The sequence below is a fragment of the Myotis nattereri genome, assembly GCF_964212035.1.
Source record: "Myotis nattereri genome assembly, chromosome: 17".
Taxonomy (NCBI): Eukaryota; Metazoa; Chordata; class Mammalia; order Chiroptera; family Vespertilionidae; genus Myotis; species Myotis nattereri.
In genome coordinates this window covers 11190388-11210836 of record NC_138092.1, presented here as the reverse complement: position 1 = coordinate 11210836, position 20449 = coordinate 11190388, and the positions used below count along the sequence as shown (strand labels likewise).

General features: G+C 38.4%; 1 protein-coding gene across 1 annotated transcript in view; it reads left to right on the top strand.

Moving 5' to 3' along the window:
- STK3 (serine/threonine kinase 3) overlaps positions 1-20449 on the top strand; it is a 214054-nt gene that overhangs the window by 129748 nt on the left and 63857 nt on the right. Inside the window, exon 9 of the mRNA XM_081111112.1 lies at positions 9232-9424. Within this exon, the coding sequence (XP_080967238.1) occupies positions 9232-9424 (193 nt within the window). The remainder of the gene's footprint in view (positions 1-9231; positions 9425-20449) is intronic.

Sequence of the window (20449 nt, the reverse complement as noted above, 5' to 3'; positions counted from 1 at the left end):
GAGGGCATGCAGGAGGCAGCCGATTGATGCTTCTCATCATTGATGTTTCTCTCTCTCTCCCTCTCCCTTCCTCTCTGAAATCAATAAAAATATATTTTAAACATATTTCTGTTTTACTCATTGACAGTGGTGATGGCATTTTAAAATATATCCTATTCCTAGGATATATTTATTGAATTTTAGATAGAGAGGAAGATATATATATAGAGAGAGAGAGGGAGAGAGAGAGAGAGCGAGTGAGAGAGAGAGAGAGAGAGAGAGAGAGAGAGAGAAATAGCACTGTGTGAGAATCACTGATCAGTTGCCTCCCATATGTATCCCAACCTAGGCATGTGCCCTGACCAGGAATCGAACCCACAACCTTTTGGTGTATAGGGCAATGCTCCAACCAGCTGAGCCACCTGGCCAAAGCTAAAATATGTCAGTTTTTTTTTTAAAGTCATTGTCCACTAGTCAATTTCTTAAAGGTACTGATATGTTAGTAAATGTAATCATCTGTTTTGTGAACCTGTTTTATCTATGTAAGTCTCCAATTGATTTGTCCTAGTCTTTTGTCTTTGGTGCCCTCTTGTGGCTTTTTCATAAACTTCTTGTAACAACAGTTTTTAAAGGTGTTACTTTTATTTTAAAATACTTGATTTTTATAATTTTCTTTATATTTTGTTAATCTTTTGACAAGCCTTTGGCTGTGAGAGGAAAAAATAGTCATGTTGAAGGTTGCTTTTACTTTTAATTTACTCTGTTGTATATCAATATTGTGCACATGGGATGTAGGATAATCTTTTGTTTGGAAACTTTTAATATAATGCCAAGAACTTGTGCAGTCTTGCTCCATTGAGCCTCTGAAGTCTTGCCCACACGCCTTCTCACCATTTAGGCTTGTTGTACTGATGAACAAGTCTTTTATGACTCTTGGAGATCCTGAAAGCTTTGATGGAACTTTAAAACATGCCTGTGAACATACAAAGGCATTAGGATCTATGAAAGCTGAAATTTCTGTTTGATAGGGACAGGTATGTCAAAGACAGCAGCTGAGTAAGCTCTTATGCTGCTTTTGCAGTGAAATAGAAGGACCACCTACTTATAACAATGAAAAGAAAGTTCATTCTTTGTACAGATTTTCAGATACTGCAAATCTTAGTAATTGTTAATTGGTAGATAATTTCTTTGCTTTCAGCCTGTCAAACATTGAAGCATTGCTTAATAATTATCTGCTTATTAAGTAGTTAGTTATCTGCTCTAATTATTAAGAGCAAGTATTTGAAGGAGAATACTTTTGATGTTTTCTCAGTACTTCTGAGCTCAGTTTGGCTTGAATATGGTACTGAGACCAGAGTTAACCAGTTGACCCTACTGTGGGCCTTTCACTTGTAACATAGAAACAATGGATACTTCAGGGTGTATTGATAACAGGGCAGTGGAGTCAGTGCTATCCTTTACCATACGTGGAAACAGAATTTGGGTCAGGCAGTAGTTTCACTTTGCTTTTAGAGAGAGTGTTTTTACTTTAATGGTACATAGGGCTCATCCATGTTGTGAAAAATACAAGCAGATGTGCAATAGGACCCTTTGATTTTTGCCTTTTTTACCTCAATAATTGAAATTCATTTATTGACACAGGCTAGCATGTTCACATAATCAGCAACCCCTGATTTAGTGATGCACAAGGAGAGAAGTAAAAGATTCCTGGCACGGTTTTCCCCAATTTTATGCTCATTTCCTTGAAGTTGCATTGCACATGCTGTGCTGATCTATTTGACTCTTTCATCACAAATTAATAATCATTTTTCAGTGTCTTTATTATTCTAGTATGCTGAAGTAGCAAATTTCATTAAGTCATTTTTTCATTACAAATAATTGGCATTATCTATTTTGTTTTCTGTCGTCATCATTTCAAATTAGAATCTTTTGCAGTTTTCTCTTTAGAGTCAGTTTGGTCTCTTTAGGTTCATAATATTGGAGTTATCTTTGATCCATTATATTTGAGTGTCCAGCAAGTTTCTAGAATATTTTGATTCTTTCATGATTTCTTTCAGATCTGACTTGTCATTTCTGTTTCTATGTGACCTTTCTTAGTATAGGCTCCAATTACTTCAAATCTGTATTTCAATAACCTTCTGATTCCAGTCTTCTTGTCTCCAGTCTTCTTCTCTAATTCCTCCTTTAGTTTCCCAGGTTCCTGTCTCTCCTCTGCCAAGCAATTTATGCTGCTTCCCACTGTTTAAAGCACTCTGTAAGCTGTAGGCCATCCCTTAATGCAACCAAACTTACTGTTTTCCATTCTAGCTAGACTATTTCTACCTTTGTGTTTGTTATCTTTTTTTAATCTGGAATGTTATTTATTTATTTTATTTAGCAAGGCAAATATCTTTGCTCTAGAATGTTATTTTTTTTTTTAATCTACTCTTTTCTGTCTTTCTCCTAGAAATCTTTATCTTAGAAAGATCCAGCTTTCTAAGGGGACTAACGTAATTCTTAGTAGCAAGGGAATCTTAATTCTGTTGTGTCTTGTTTCTACCCATTCTCAGTAACTTGTTTATTTTTTTGTTTTTTTAAATATATTTTATTGATTTTTTTACGGAGAGGAAGGGAGAGGGATAGAGAGTTAGAAACATCAATCAGCTGCCTCCTGCACATCCCCTGCTGGGGATGTGCCCGCAACCAAGGTATGTGCCCTTGACTGGAATCGAACCTGGGACCCTTCAGTCCGCAGGCCGACGCTCTATCCACTGTGTCAACCGGCCAGGGCAGTAACTTGTTTATTAATTGTTTATCTTTTGGATTGTGAGCTCAAGTTTAGCTGGATTTTGTCTCCGAATGATGTGAGTTCTGGGTTAAAGGATGAGTATGAATCCATGTAGTGTAGGTTTTTGTTTCCATCAGCCCTCGGGATGTTTCGGTACTGGGACAGCTTTAGGTTAATTTCTCATAGGGGTCTATCCACATAGACCACGAGGATAACGTTAGAAAGCCCAAACCCATGCCTGTACATTCTAAAGGGAAGCACCATCACCATCACCAGTCCACTCCTCCTCATCTTTACCTATAGCCCATGTGAGACAGACAAGTTTGCATGTCATCTTCTTCACCTCTGAGTACATTTTTTTGCTGTTCATCTTTTCACTGAGGATATAGACCTTCAAGAGTCCCAATCTTTAACAGGGGTTTCAGTTCTATGTTAGAGAGAACCCCAAAATGTGTTTCTTGTTCCCCTTTATCCACTAAAACAGATACCCCATCATCACAGGCCCCTAAGTCAGCCCTCAGGTGAGATTTAGTTTATTTTCACTCTGATTCCCAGTGGTTTGGGGCCCGTGGGGATTCCCTCATTATATTAAAAGCTCCGTGATGCATTTATCGCATGTTTGTTATGTTTGCTGTCAGTGCCATCCCTGATTCGCACCTCTAAGAGGTTTTAAATAATCTGGACAGACTGTAATTTTGCTACTTTTTGTATAATTGGTTCATTTATATATCTTACACATTTATTTTTTTCCTGAAAATAATTTTTTCATGCTGTAGCAGAATGCATACTCATTAGAATTGTTTAGTTGAATGAAAGCCATGAAAATCATTGCTCTATACCATTGAGCTTCAACCTTTTTAATCTCATGGCACACATCAACTAATTGCTAAAATTCACAGCACACCAAAAAATGTTATTTTTTTGCCAATCTGACAGAAAAGTAGGTATAATTTTGATTGATTTACAAAAAAATAATAATAGCAAATACTTGCTCTTTTTTGCTCCAAAGTGACTTTTTAAAAAGTCAGGAGCCTATACTTGTATATAAATAAGGATTTCTGGTGCCAAGAATTAACCAATCAGACACAACCTTATTATGCAACACAACCAGTAAGATACAACTCTATTATATGACCTATATATTTATGGTTCATGATAGGGCATTTAACCTGGCTGTCATGGCTCAGTGGTTAGCATTGACCTATGAACCAGGAGGTCACGGTTCGATTCCCAGTCAGGACACATGCCTGGGTTGTAGGCTTGGTCCCCATTAGGGAGGCATGTAGGAGGCAGCAGATTAATGAGTCTCTCTCATCATTAATGTTTATCTCTCTCTCCCTCTCTGAAATCAATAAAATATATATTATATTTTTAGAAAAGACAGGGCATTCACACCAGATGGCTATTGTTGTGTTGGCTGTTGTCAATTCTAATTTAACAGTCAAAGGGAAAAGAGGTCAGTGCCCCTGACTAAATACCCAGGTATTGCATGTTTTAAAAATTCTTGTGGCACATTGGTTGAAAATTGCTCTCTATACTGATAATGTCCTATTACGTATTGCATTGGCAATGCAGATATATTTAATATTATTTCAGGAAGAGAAATAAAATAATAAGAATTTTTTCAATGAGAAAGATACCTATTTAAGAATAGTTGAACAATCTCAATGTTGCAAATGACAAATGCTTTCTAAAACGTTTGTGTTAATATCCTTAAAATCAGACAAGTAGTAGTTGCCAATCCTTTAAGGTAGTAGGTATTGCAAATGTAAAGATACCTAATGTAGTCTGTGATTATTTCTCAGACTGTTGTAGCATAAATCTGTCTTAGCAATGGAGTAGGATTTCCTAATAATGTTTTCAAATATTTGTATTCCATGTGGATTTTATGATTCATAACCTGGATTATCATCAGTACTCTGTTTTGCATTCCTGGCACATGATGACCACTGATTGAAAATGCTATTGTATTCCTTACTGGAATTGGCCGCTTTCTACAGTGGGAAGCATCTGTTCTGCAGACCTTTTTCTATGAAGTATCAACATGTTTTTCTTCTGCTTTTCTTCTGTGAGGAATAACAGAGTACATATAAATGAAGTATAGCTTTAGAAAAACATTGTAAATATCTACTTTATTATAAAAAGTATCAAATGAAATTTTAACAATAATGTATAATATCAAGTTTTTCAGAATTAATGATTTTCAAAAAGTAGAAAGTGTTGCTGAAGAGTTTTTAATACCATCACCAAATGAGTTTTCTAATTTAATACAATCCAGTTCTCGTTCCATCTGGACTTCATTAATTACTGTTTGAGTGCCATTGTCTCATTAGTGAATTGAGTACTCACTTTTTTTTATTGCTTTTTTTTTTTTTTTTTACTGACAATTTGTAAATTAGATTAGCATCCTTTAGCAAAGTGACTATGCAAGTAAAAATATGCCCTGGCTAGTGTGGCTCAGATTAGAGTGTCACCTTACACACCAAAGGGTCTCAGGTTTGATTCCTGGTCAAGGGCACGTACCTGAGTTGCAGGTTTAACCCCCAGTCCCAGATCAGGTGTGTGGGAGTTAACCAACTGGTGTATTTCTCACACTGATGTTTCTCTCTCTCTCTCTTTTTCTTTCTTATCTTCCTCCCTTTACCCCTCCCTCCCTCTCTCTCAAAAATTCAATGGGAAAAAAATACATCCTCAAGTGAGGATTAACAAAATAATAATAAACAGTAAAGCAATCATTCCCAACTTGATTCAGTGTTTTTATAATTTTATAGATTATCTAAGCCAATTGTGTGAATCCAGAGGTGCAGACTTCATTATCCCTTTGTATATTCATCTCTAATATAGAACATAGGAAGACTCAAAGTATTATTTCACACCAACCAGATGTTATGTTTCTTGTTAAGTTTAATGGTCACAGCACTGAATCTTATAAGGATAAAAGACAGTGACTCACACATATAAAAATAGATTTAGTGTTTTGGGAATAAACTGGTTGTAACCACGATAAAATATTAATCCAACAGTAGATTTTTTAAAAGAACTGATAGAATATCCAACTTTTCCCTTCCTCCCTTATTCACTCACTCCCTCTTCAGTGGGATCTACTGGGAAGAGTAAATCCCAACTTTTTGTAAAATTCGCTTTTTGAACAAGTACAAATCAGGTTATTTATATATGTTAGTTTCTTCATCTCTTTTTTTATTAAATATTTTTTATTGATTTCAGAGAGGAATAGAGAGGGAGAGATAGAAACATTAATGATGAGAGAGAATCATTAATCAGCACCTTCTACATACTACATACTGGGTATTGAACCTGCAACCCGGGCATGTGTCCTGACTGGGAATGGAGTTGTGATTTCCTAGTTTATAGGTCAACGCTCAACCACTTAGCCACACTGGCCTGGGGTTTCTTCATCTCTTAACTTAGCAAAATGAAAAGTGCTCTAGCTAACCTGTAATATAAATTAAATTAGACTTGAGAAATTCTGTAGATAACTTAAAAGCCTTATTCAGTTGGAAATTAGATCTTGGGCTTTCAAATTAGAATGACCTGGTTAGAATCCTTGCTCCTCCCTCCACTTATTTGTTGTATGACCTTGGATAAATTATTAGACCCATTTAAACTTCAGGTGTATCATTTGTACAATGGGGATAATAATATCTCACAGGATTAATAAGAGGGTACAATGGGAGTAGCCTACAATAAATCCTTAGCATAGTGTTAATAACTCATTGATGATGACTATTTTAATCATTGTTAGATTAATGATTAAATGTAATTCTAGTTAATAGCATTATTTTCTTCCCAAAGTTTCTTCAGTAGTCATTCTATGTTTTAAAATAATAAGTAGGTTTAAATAAAGCCCTACACTAGAACCTTACATGGCATTGCCCTTGATTCTGTGTTTTAGCACCACCTCAAAGTGAGGGCTTTACCATTCATTTAATAGATTATGTAATTAGACTAAGGCTTTGTACTGGATACCAGGAATATAACTGTTAACAAGATCTGGTTACTGCCCTTATAGATTTTAGAGACTAATGGGAGATTTGGACAAGTAAGTTGTACAGACAACTACAGTTTTGTGTCATAAGTGTATGATCAGCAAAAGCACAAGGTGCTATCGCAGTATAAAAGTATGACACCTAATTCAGTCTCTCGTTTTTGAGCTGAGTAGTTCTATTGTGAGAAAGAAGTTGTACTATAAAGTACCCACTCAAATTTATTTACATATGTTACATACCTAGTCTACTCATCCTTCAAAACCTAGGTTAAAGGCAGCCTCTTCTGTAAGGCTTTCTTCACTCATTAAAGGCAGAGGCAGAGGCTATATTCTTGATACTCCCATTGTACTTGCCAGCACTTTTCTTACAGCACTTAGAATACCTTGTAATTTATTGATCTCAATGCCTGGTTCATGACTTAACATGTAAATGTGCAATAAATGTTCATTGAATAAACTAATGAGTGAAAAGATAAATTGATTCATTCATTAAATAAATTTTTTGTCAAATACCTACTGTGTGCCAGGTGTCCTAAGCATTGTGGATTCATCAGTGAAAAAGAAATATTCTACCTTTATTAACCTTACATTTTAGTGGTGGAGAAACCAGGTTCGGGCTATAAAGAATAGAGAAGGATAAAGAATGATGGGGACTTCAATTTTAGATTGGTGGTCAGAAAAGCTGCACTACGGCAGTAACATCTAAGGAGAGACTTGATTGAAGTAAAGGATCGAGCTGGTGTGGAAGGGTATTCTGGGCTGAGAGACAAGCCAACTTAAAGGCTGGAGGAGGAACATGCTTAGAATGCTCAAGAAACAGCAAACAAGGCCAGCATGGCTGGAACTTGATGAGTGAGAAGGAATGTGATAGGAGATGGGGTTGGCAGATATTACTGGGCCGGATCACATTTGGCTATGACAGAGATTTTGGATATTATTCTAAGTGTGATGGGAAGCCAAATGCAGTGTTTTGAGCAGGAGAGTAACACGATGTGATTTGTCTTTTGAAAGGATCAATCTGCCTTTTGTGTGGGAGACTAAAGAGGCAAGAGTTGGAAGCAGTGAAAACTGTTAGGAGGCTGTTTTAATAAGCCAAATGGGAGAAGATCGTGGCTTTGAGTAGGAATGACCAAATAATTTGTATGGGACTCTGGGAATAGGAGCTGGTGACATAGCTGTTAAAATTGTAAGCCTGTGTCTCTTAAGCATGCAAGTAGGTCAGAATTTAAATGTAACTAAGTACATGTATTTAGTGAAATAATGGACTAAAATGAAGGAACTAGTTTTTTAGTTCAAGTTTTAAGTTCTAAGGTTTTTATTTTGTTTTGTTTTCAGCTCTACTAAATAGGTGTGTGGCCTTGGGAAAATCTCTTACTTTCTGTGGGCCTCAGTTTTTTTCAGATGTAAAATGAAGGTTTGAATTATTAAAGGTCCCTGATTTTATAATTCTATGAAAAAGTAAATATATAATGTTTCCTGTGTAATGGGATACTGAATGAAACACTTGAGTAAAGTCAGAAGTACTGTAAGGCATTCTTATCTATATGATACTTATGTTTATAAAGGATTTTACACAGTTACAATATGAGATCATAAATTTAAATGTAAAAGTGTGTAATGCAGATTATAAATTCTACAGAAGATTGGAAAAGAGGGTAATTAGTAAAGACTGAATTAGCCATGAAGGTAATACATACTTGATCTGGGACTAGGTATGATTTAGTTAAAATGAATAGAGAAGAAAGAGAATTCTGGGTAGAGAAGGAGGCATGAGCAGATAGGGAGACAGAATGAGCACAGCATGATAGGAGTTTTTGGCAGCTAGGGACTCAGGTTGAACTTTGGGAAAATAGGACTCATAGTGAGAGAAAGTAAAATAGAAGTTACCAGGTATTGGGGGAAGGGCAGACTGGGGAGTTATTTTTTTAAAGGGTACAGAGTTTCTCTTTGGTATGATGAAAAAGTTCTGGGTGTAGTGAAATTGGTGTAGGTGATGATTGCACAACACTATGAATGTACTCATTGTCACAGAACTATATACTGAAAAATGATTAAAATGTTAAATTTTATGTTATGTATATTTATCACAATTTTTTAAAAAGCTTATTGCCTTTGTATAAGGTTATAAATTTTATTATAGCTGTTATAATAAGTGTCAACATGTTGTCTTTAATGTGCTCTTTAATTTATTTTGTCACTATATTCTTTGCTATGCATTTGTTGATAATTTACATATTTCGACCCTTATTTTAAAAATAGCTAGCAGCCTTCTATTTCATCAATTTCTATTGAGATAGCTTTAATTACCTAATGCTTTAGGTTCTTTTGGATAACTTTGACTCTTATGATAACATTTGTATGTGTATCCTTACATTAAAATTAGTAGTAATAGTATTTTTCATGATTGAAAATATGTTGAGAATTAAGAAATCCAGCTGTCTTAGGAAAGCCTTCCTTCACTGCAGTGTTCTCCTTGCAGGATGAAGATGAGCTGGACTCCCACACCATGGTGAAGACCAGCTCGGAAAGCGTGGGCACCATGCGGGCCACAAGCACCATGAGTGAAGGGGCCCAGACCATGATTGAGCATAACAGCACGATGTTAGAGTCTGACCTGGGGACCATGGTGATAAACAGTGAGGACGAAGAAGAAGAAGATGGAACTATGAAAAGTATGTGGCTTTTTTCCATTGAATATTAATTTTCTATTTTGAAAGTATATGTCCATAGAAACCAGGATAGTTCTGTATTACTTTTTATAGCCAGCGTGGAAATTTTTGTTTCTTTGCTTTATTTAACACTAGTAAATTTTAAAAATAATTTTTTTAAGATAGCAGAAAGCAGCACATCTCTAGTTTAGGATTATGGAACTTTTTTGTTGAAGAATGCTTACCCATAACAATTTGTATAAAAGATAGTGTTTTTATTTACTTTTCCAATAAGAAAAAAGTGAATCAAAAATTCTGTTCCAGCCGAAACCGGTTTGGCTCAGTGGATAGAGCGTCGGCCTGCGGACTGAGGGGTCCCGGGTTCGATTCCGGTCAAGGGCATGTACCTGGGTTGCGGGCACATCCCCAGTAGGAGGTGTGCAGGAGGCAGCTGATCGATGTTTCTCTCCCATCGATGTTTCTAACTCTCTATCTCTCTCTCCCTTCCTCTCTGTAAAAAATCAATAAAATATATTAAAAAAAAATTCTGTTCCAATAAATACAACCTAATATTATTTCCTGTTGCCTAAATGATCAGTTGAACTGCACAGTGACACAGGGGTGCAAGTTAGAGAAAATAGGGCCAATGTGGGACAAAAAGAAACATTAGAAATAAGGCTCAAGCGACAGGGATATTCATGCATGAAATTCAGTTCAGTGCATATTTACTACTGCTTGTCATGTGTGAGGCACAGTGCCAGGGGTGCTGCGGAGGCTAAAATGACAATGAAGACATTCTCTCTGGTGTCTGTTACTTCCAGAGCGGTGAAGACAAAGTCTCACAGACTAGCACTTCTTTATATTTGTGTGTGTGTGTGTGTGTGTGTGTGTGTGTATATTTGCCATATAGTTAACCATGGGAGGCGAAGGGTAATGAATTTTCTATATCCCACAACTGGTGGGTCTTCTGAGACTTTGCTCTGGAAAGCAGCCTAAGACTTGGGTTTCCTGAAATTCCTAGCCAGGCTTCTGACTAGGAGAGGCTTTCTGCACCCCTAACATGCTTACCCAGCTGCACTGGATGGTCTTGTGGCCTCCAAAGCCAGCTAGTGTTGTGGTACAAGTCCTGTGCCCTGTAGATCAAGAAGACTTTATGAGATATTTTATGTCATTTTTCTACACGCTGATACAGGTTTTTAGTTAGACCTTCTAACTTTTAGCAGACATTTAGATGGTCACTGAGTGCTTTCTTGTATCTCTAGTGAGCTACTGAGCTCCCTATGAAACTGCATAAACAACTTTTCCATGCAGTCATATAGCTGGTCATCAGCATATAAAAGTTATTAAAAAAAACAAGTCTTTATGGAATCTAATTCATGTTAGAATGTTATGTTTCAAGGAAGAGATATGTGATGACAATTTTCAGACATTAAATTACATCACAGATTTCCATATATATTGTGTAGTGACTTTTAGCTTTGATAGCCACAGAAATCATTCACTAGATGTTATAATTTTATATCCTAAGTATGATTTTTTTGAAAATCATATTGAAATTTCATTTCAATATGTTCATGTTTATATGATCATATTATTGAGATCTTATTGAAAGCCCACATTTAAGTTGATCAGATAGTGAGTTATATAGTTACAGTTGTTTTATGTACTTCTGCAAATTTTAAACCCCATGAGTCAGCTGTGAGTGTATTTTAAGTTTTTCCAATTTAGACATTATTCTGTAATGTTCCCCAAAATCCATTAATGTGACCCCCAGGGCTGTCCTACTGTAGTATAGCAGCAGTAAAAAAGGTGAAGAAGTTACTGAGGTTGAACTTTTCCTGAAACCACATTATTACTTTTTGTTTTTCCTTAGGATCTAAATCTTTTTTAAAACTTCTTAGATTCATTGGTACGAGCTCTCAGGTTATGTCCACAGTCAAAGCCTCATTTGCTAATGTGTCCTTAGTGTTGTTGTTCCCTAAAAAGATCATAGCAGTGCCCTGGCCGGGTGGCTGAGCTGGTTGGAGCTTAGTCTTGTATACCAAAAACAGGCTACGGGTTCAATTCCCAGTTGGGGCACCTGGCATATGAAATTACAAACCTGTTTTCCTCACTTCTGGAAAAGTGTGTTGATTTGACTCTAGGAAGCAAAATTATTAAAAGATCTTTTGAAGGAAAGTGGGCAAAAGTGACAAAAAATATTTAGAATTTGATCTTTTTTTAAAAAAAATGGAATGGGAGTGCACTTTCCCTTCCCACTGAGGAGTCTCCTGACTGAGCTGAACACCAAAGGTGTCTCCCCAGAGCAGAGTGGAGCAGACGCATAGTGCTGAGCAGACCTTTGCAGAGCAGAGCTGTCACGCCTCCTGGCCCCAGGGCCGCTCTATAGTCATGCTGTTTTCACCACCTTGCTGTATCCCTGCGTAAAGTTTCCTTCACCACACCCGAACTTGCGGATTCTTGTTGGTGTTGAATTGGTGCCAATGACCATTGGTTGATAAATCTAAAAAATGTATTTTTATAAAACCAGTAGCTAACACTTAATAAGATATTAATATCTTTCCTTCTAAAACAAATGGCATGGACCTGGGGGCATGTCCCAAGAAGAGCTCTCCAAATCTGTTTTTAGCAGTGACAGCATTACTTCTGCACTCCCCTACCATTCTTCCCGTTCACATCTCTCTCAGGCCTCCTCATTATCCATCTATGGGCAGGATTGAGCTGGGTAACCAAGATCTTTCACAATCTGGCAACAGCAAGTGTTTACACAGAGATCTCTACGTTATCCAGATTGGGGAGTGTCAGGGAGAATTATGAATGGTTAACAGTGGGTATAAGTAGATTGATTGTCTTTAAGTAAATCAACATTTAAGAGTTTTTGTCCTGAAAGAGAGTAGATTAGGCTCAGGTCAAGGAATCCATAGTCATCAAATTGATGAGATAGTAGAGGTTATTTCTTTGTGGTGACTCTGGGAAAGCAGTCATTTCAGCAAAGAGAAGACCGGGGCCTTTTACCCTGTTCAGCTCAGATCTACGCAGCTCTGTCTCTGTGATACAGTTTCTGGTCTCAGGGAGTGGGGCTGGATTGGGAGCTGCAGTTGCGCTGAGAGGACTATCTTTGGTTGGTTTCAGATGAAGCGCCACACTCTCCAGTAAGGTTACAAGCTTGTTTCACTCTCTTCCTTGTATCCTTACCGCCTCTACCCTATTGGTCTTTTCTCCCTCTCTGGCAAATGTGACCATGGACCAATCTATTTGTCCATCTTCTGTGCATCTTCACTATGGCTGCTGAGTGCCCTTGGAGACATTCTCACATGTATACAGATGGCGACCACCAGTTCTTGGCCTTCACTCACCCCCACTTGGGCCCTCAGAATGTTCCTGTAGGCCTATGTCTCTCTGCTCAGCTCTTTCCCATGCTACACAGTGGCTGTTTTAGACCTTCACTAAATCTCTCCCTGCCACCTCTCCTCGCAGTTTCAGTAGATTACCTTGCTTCCTACTTACAGGAAAAACTGAAATGTTATCTATCACGTGAGAGTTAGAGAAGCTGTGCAGGTGTTTCAAACATGGACTTTGGAGTAAGATAGGAAAATTAGTCATTCTTAACCTCTCTTTTTCTTCACCCCATCATTGAATCAACATCAAGCCTCATGATTCCTAATTGATCCCCTGCCTCCAGTCTTAGTCCCCTACCCTATACAGATCTCATCATTTCTTTTTTGCTTTTGGCCCTCTGGTGACTCCCCATTGCTCTTAGTGTAGAGCCCAACATGGGTTAAAAGGCAGTATATTCTCTGCTGTCTGTTTACCTTTCTGTTCTCAGGTCTCACTATTCTTCTTCTAGCTCCTCAGCTCTTAAAATGGTCATCCTTACCTTTGGGATTTTATGTGCCCAAATCCCTCTATTTTGCACTGCCCGGTACCTCCCTTTGTTTAGATTCCTGCTTCCTTGGCTAATTCTCAGGCTCAGTTAACACATTAAGTGCCCTGTCAGTCACTGGTGACTGACACTATACTTCCCGTCCAGAAGACAAAACAGGCTGGCGCTTAACGTGTTAAGAGGTTTGCTTCCTCTACTGACCCAGGTTAGGGATGGGTGCCCCTCCCATAGGCAACCATCTCACTTCATGCTTTTACTCTGAATAGCAATTGTCACACTGTATTATAATTCCCTATTTCTGTATGATTATCTGTTTATTCCCCACTGTATTCCCAGTGCTTAATACAATACCTAGCACAGTAGTAAGAGTTCATTAAATATTTTCTGAACAGATGATGCGGTGTAGTGGAAAGAGCCAGGGATTTAAAGTCAGAACACTTTTAATTGTTGTGACTTAATGTTTTCTCAGGTTCAGTGATGTATATTTGTCTGCATATGTAAGTGTGGATTAATTTAGGTAAATACATTTAGCACCTAGCAGCGTGCTTTAAATACAGCAGGTTAATAAAGATTAATCTTTACCTGATACCCTGTCAGTTTGTCCTTTCAACAACTTGGAAAACTGGAGCATCTAGAGAGCCAGCCCTGCTTCCCACACAGCCAGGGAGGCCTGCTCTTCCTGGGACTGGAGACCCGAGCCAGTGAACAGCTCTATTCTTTTCCCAAGGCAAACTCTTGCTCCAACCTTTCCCTGCCTCCTGCAACACCTTGCTCTTTATTCAGTCAGATAGCCAGAGGGGACTCTAGAGACATTGGTGATCTCTAGAATGAACAGATTAGCACAAGCATAAATATGAACGATTTGAATGGCATGGTAAAGACACTCAGCTGATCTGACATCTCCCGAAATGCTCAGTCGTGTGTATTGTGATAAGTTGCAGGTGAGAGAACTATTATATCTCACTGTTTGTGAAATTTGATATCTCTGAGAAAATGGGTAAAGTGTCATGGAAGCATGAAAGAGTAATTTAAATTTTATTTTACTTTTTTTTTTTTTTAGAAAAGAGAAAAAGATGAATTTCTCAAATTATAACTGTCTATAAATGAGCATCTAGTGTGGGCCAAACATTATTTTCAGGACTTTCCATACATTGTTTTATTGACTCCTCACAAGGACCCTGTAAAGTAGGATTGTCACTACCATTCACCACTGAGGAAATTGAGACTTGGGAATGATAAATGACTTGTTCAGGGTTTCATAGCAAGTCAGTGGTGGAACAAGAACATCTGTGAGTTCTTTAGGAAAAAAGACCTGGATCATTATGAGCTGACTTAGTTTCGTGGAAACAAATCAGATCAGAGTAATATAATTGCCTTTTTTTTGACAGCATCACTAAACTTGTACATTAGAGAAAATGTAGGGTTTGGACTACGTGTTTTAGGATTTTGGAAAAGTATTTGACAAGATATTTGATGATATCCTTGTGGACACTCTGTAATATGACCTAGTTGGTGGTTCTGAGGGTTGAACGGTTATACCCAAATGGGCTTGTGTCAGTCAGGGATTATTGGAGGAAACAGAAACTACTCTAGGTATTTTAAACATACAGATTTAAGTCAGAGTGTGGACATTAATAAATCAGTGGAGAGGTTGGAGGCAGTTGGAGGCGAGGGCTGTGTAAACTAGGCCTCCAGGAGTCCAAAGTGACCTTCAATGCAGCTACTACTGGTGCGATCAGGACAATGAATCCAGAGGCTACCATTGGCACTGCTGAGGTCAGTAAACCAGAATGCTCTCATTCCCTGTGGCTGTGCAGGGATTAGAGAGCTACCACTGCCAAGGCAGCCACCCCTTAGCACTTGGGAGGCTGGTGACTGGATGCTGGAATGCTGCTGTTAATAAAAAGAAACACCACATCTTCATAGCTGTGTGTGGCAGAGGAAATAACTGAGGCAGCAGCCTCATGGCCTCTGCCTCCTTTCTTGCTTTCCTGGTTGTGGAAAAAGTGTACTTATCCAGGGTAAGGTGCAAGGAGTTCTGGGGAATGCAGTGCTGAGATTCCCAGCCTCTACAAGAAGGCTCGCCAGAGACAGTGGCACAGTGTTAAGTAATAAATTGTCAACCAGAAGAATTCTCACTGTATGCTGTAGGGGTCAGGCCTCCACCCTGACTGGGTCAGCATTTTTTATAGAAACTTGATGAAGCTATAGACTGAAAGCCCATTAGAACTGCAAGTGACATGAAGTGGAGCAGAATGAAAATAGCTTCTGAAATGAAATCAGGATCTGAAGAGATCTCCACAGGCTGGAGCAGTGAACTTGATTTATAAGATAAACCCTGGTTTTGGATCCATGAACTCACCTCACAAATGCACACCGTAGCAGTAGCCCCTCGGAGATGCTGGCTCTAGACCAGAGCAAGACCTTGGCATCTCTTCAAAAAAAAAAAAATCAAAACAACTCTGTTAGTACTTCTGAGGTGGAGCTAGGACTGATAACCACTTTTTAGAACAAGGAAATAAGCAACTTTCCTCAGTGCCTAGAACTCACCTGGAGTTCTAGAAAGGATGGAAACAGTGGAGCACAGTTAGCAGAGGGCAAGCTGGCTGGTGAACAGGTGGAGACCATGTAGTATTAAGAATGGGTGGAGGAATAACTGGTCATGTTTAGGTTTTATATTTTTACTTATATTAACCTTTCATAACCGTGTTTAGCAGTGATTAGATGTTGGGTTAAATAATTTTGATGGAATACATATTTTAAAATATCTTCTTCGTATATGCCTATAACTGATTTTTTTTAATATCACAGTTTATTGTTTCATTTTGGACAGTTTCACTTAATTAGTAATAGAAGGCAAATTAAGATCTGCTTTAGATTTTTAGGAATTTATTCTGGAAATAGATTCTAGGTTGATTTAAAAGGGTTTAGGAGAAATGAGCAAGAAGGGAAGACTACCCATTAGGTGTCCCTGCTCCTTAGTTCATCTAATGTCCCTGGACAAAATTGTAAGTACAAGACTATTTGTTCTGAACAACATCTTTCATGTCCCATTCTGTGCTTAGTAACATCTCTCCCTGCTCTGGTTCAGTCCTTTTCCCCCTCCTTTCTCCCAAAATCTATTTCAGAAAAGGATCCGATATGCAGATGTAAAGTGCTTAATAATGTTTAATGTTCACAAAATATTTACATTTTTTCCAAAAGTTATAAACCTTTGAGCCAAAGAAGTAAATCATTAAGGATAGAACTTGAAATGCCAAGAAACAACCAGGAGAGCTGGGTGTGTGGGGGCATCACTTTCCCATTTCTCCAGAGCTCTTACTATTCTTTCATGAAAAACTGTTGTGTGTGTGTTTGATGTTAATCTTGCCCACAGCACAGCAGTAAAGGTGAGAACAGTAAGCTACAGGTCTCACTTGCAGCTGGGTGCAAATAGCCATAGTATTACTGGGCAGTTAGAAACCCTTCATTTCCTCTCCAGAGGTATGATGTGTGGCCACAGTGGTTCGGAGTCACTTGTGGGTACTCTCTATGGTCTGCGCCTCCGTGCTCTCTTGTCTGTGGATGTTTAATGATGTTTTGACCCAGCTCGGGTCTGTGAGTGTAGATATTTTGGTCTGAGGATACCTAGCTCAGAGCATGAAAAGTATATAAATTTTAGTCTTCCTTGTACAAATGAAAATTTGTCTTTCTTGTAAAGACCTCTGAAGAAAGGGTTTCCAAAGACACACAGTTGCTGTTATAATGCTCATTACTCATACAGAAATCATTCCTTTTATTTAACTAAAATCCTTGGGCTTAAATTTGTCTGTTTCCCTTTATTCTACTCTCATTGGAAATGGAAAACAGCTGGTCACTATTTTCTGTTCAAGAACCCTTCGGATATACTTGGATACTTGTTAAATTATATACTGAGACTTTTCCCGGCTGAACAATTTCAGTCCCTTTAACCTTTAGACAGGTATTATTTTCTAAGCTTTTAATCTTCTTTATGAATAGCCTCTGGGTCTTCTCCATGTTGTCTGTGTCCTCCTTTGTTTTAAAGTAGTCTAAGAAGTTAAGAAAAAGCTGATGTCAGTAGCTTCTGTATTAACATTCTGTTTTTATATATATATATGTGTGTGTGTGTGTACTAAATCTGAAAAAAAAATATATATATATATATGCACACACACATATACATACACACACACACACACACACACACACACACACACACATATACTAGAGGCCCAGTGCACAAAATCCGTGCACGGGTAGGGTCCCTAGCAGCTGCCGGCTGGGGTCTCCCTTCCCCCGGGCTGCCTTCAGCCGCCGGCCAGGGCAAGCCAGCTCCGCTTCCAGGTCGAATTCCTGGTCAGACTCCTGGTTGAGGGAACAATTTGCATATTAGGCTTTTATTATATAGGGTAAAGCCTAAGCAACTGAATGACCAAATGACCGGTCAGTCAGTCGCTATGACACGCACTGACCACCAGGGAGCAGATGCTCAATGCAGGAGCTTCCCCCTGGTAGTCAGTGTGCTCCCACAGCCAACCTCCCACAGCCTCTTGCTCCAGCTGGCCAACCTCTCACAGCCCCTCCCCCTGGCCAGCCAACCTCCTGCTGCCCCTTTCCCTGGTCAGCTACTCCACCCCCCCCCCCCCGCCCGCCCACTCCCCTTAATAGGCCTCGATTGCCAGCCAGGCCAAGGGACCCCGCTCACACACAAATTTGTGCACTGGGCCTCTAGTGTAATAATAATTAAACTATTATATAACAATAGAGTTCAAGTTTCAGATTGGGTTATTCCTGTAGCAAAACTGAAGATTGCTGCTCCTACCCTTCCTGCATCCTCCACTTGGGAGTAAAAATTTTTCAGTTGGGGATGAATTTAGCTATCTGTACCAGAAAATCCAAATAACAGGGGTTAAACAGATTTCCCATTTAACAAGAAATCCAACAGCAGAGTGTCCTGCATTGGTAGAGTGATTTCATAATGTCAGAAATCCTTTTTTTCACATCATCTTTAGGGCATTATTCTCATTGTCGTCCTGATTGCAGAATAACTGCCAGATGTTCAGCCATTAAATCTGCATTCCAGGCAAGAGGAAAGAGCAAGAAGAAATGGCTGGTACCTATGTCAAGAAAATAGAGCTTCTCTGGAAACCCTCATCTCATAGGCCCCAATCCTGATACAGGGCCACTCCTCCCTACAAAGAAACACCTGTCACCTCAAGGGAGGGAGGGCCTGTAGAGGATATGTAGGCTTTTACTTTGAGACACTAGGACACTAATGGTGGCTCGTATGCCCTGGGCAGCTCCTGATGGGGTAGGGTTGGGAGCAGCACAGGACTGTTGGGGGTGCAAGAGTAGATTCCTGGGATAAAATTCCTTAGCAATTTACTTTTCGCTTTAGTCAGTCCAGGGATTGGTTTGCCTCTTCCCTTTCTGTTGCCACTACTTACTTCCGATTGAACTTTTGTATCTGACTCATTGCAGAGAATACTATTTTCAGTCTTTTCCTTACTCTCTCTGTCTCTCAAGGAAGTACCTATCAGCCCGTCTTACTTTTTGTTGTAAGGATTTTTATAAAATATTAAAGCTTTTCCCCATTTTATTCTCTGTAGTGTAAAAGTAACTTTTGAGATTTTATTTCTTTCCTTCTCCTTTTCTGTGCATGCTGCTGCTCTTGAAATATAAGCCATATTAGAGTCGCTGCTCTATAAGTGTTAGTTTCCAGTAGGAAAACGTTAGTCTTCCATTTTCTCAGATACAGGGTCTGAATTAAGTTATTGGTAAATCAAAAGACCCCTGTTTCATTATAGCACCATGGTTATTAGTAAAGATTCGAGGCGAAGCATTCCCTATCCCCTGGTTGAGGAGAAAACAGGGAAGACTATAAATGGAGTCTGCAGTGCTGACTGGAGGGAGAGGTCATAAGAGTAGTGCAGGCCTGGCCGGGTAAGGGGGTGGGGGAGGAAGATTTGGGAAGGGGCAGTGGTCAAGGGACTGCTGTTTTCTTCAGTGGAGTAGTAGTGCCAAAATGTGCTTTTGGTTATTTTGTTTTTACCAAAGCACCTACATAAGCTAAATTTATTTTTTAAAGAATACTATATAGAAATTTGCTTCAATAAAACATTTTCTATACTTTTGTCAAATGCAGTTGATAATGGTGAAATTTATGGGTTTCTTTCACAAGCGTTATTTCCCAAAGAAACCTTTTATACTCTCCTCTCTGGTTTTGAGTTTACTATATAAACATTGATAACCCTCATTGTTCTAAATGTTAAAATTTTTAATTACTTTTTAAAATATATTTTTATTGATTTCAAAGAGGAAGGGAGAAGGAGGAGAGAGAGATAGAAACATCAATGATGAGAGAGAATCATTGATTGGCTGCCTCCTGCATGCCCCCTACTGGGGAGTGAGCCCACAACCCAGGCATGTGCCCTTGACTGGAATTGAACCCAGTACCCTTCAGTCTGCAGGCTGACACTCTATCCACTGAGCCAAACCAGCTAGGGCAATGTTAAAATTTTTAGATTTCTTTATACATGTGACCCATCTTAAGACTAGCTGATTAAAATAAGAACTTACAACCCAAATAAATATGCAATTTTATTACAAAATTACTCTTTAAAAAAAGAATAACGAGCAAAGGCTTCCTTTAAGGGATTATCTCCCCCCTCTCTCTCCATGATTTGATTTGCTCAGTTATTTTATAGAAAATCTATTGAGCTACACTTATAACATTTTATTATTTATTTTCATTAAAAGGTCAGAGGTGGAGACTAATTGAGGTTAAATTCCTGGACTCTGTTATGGAATAAAAGGTTGCTATAAGAACTAAATTTAAATTCTGAAGATAAAAATCTCTTGTAATGATGAAGCCCAGAGACATATCAAGGGTTCTTAAAATCTGTTGAAAATGTTAATGGAATGTATGTGTCCAGTCCAAATGTCAGTAATGTAACCTTGTCAAATTAATCAGTTCCCTTTTTTTTTTTTTAAGCAATAGGAGATTTTAGGGAAGAAAGTTAAAGATAAAAGACCAGAAACACAAAATCGTTATGTAATATTTATTGATCATTAAAATATTATACTTTCTTTCCTATATATTGCATTCTTTTGTAACATTACTAGTAAAGTCTGGACTGACAGGGATTCTAAAGGCAGCATTGGCT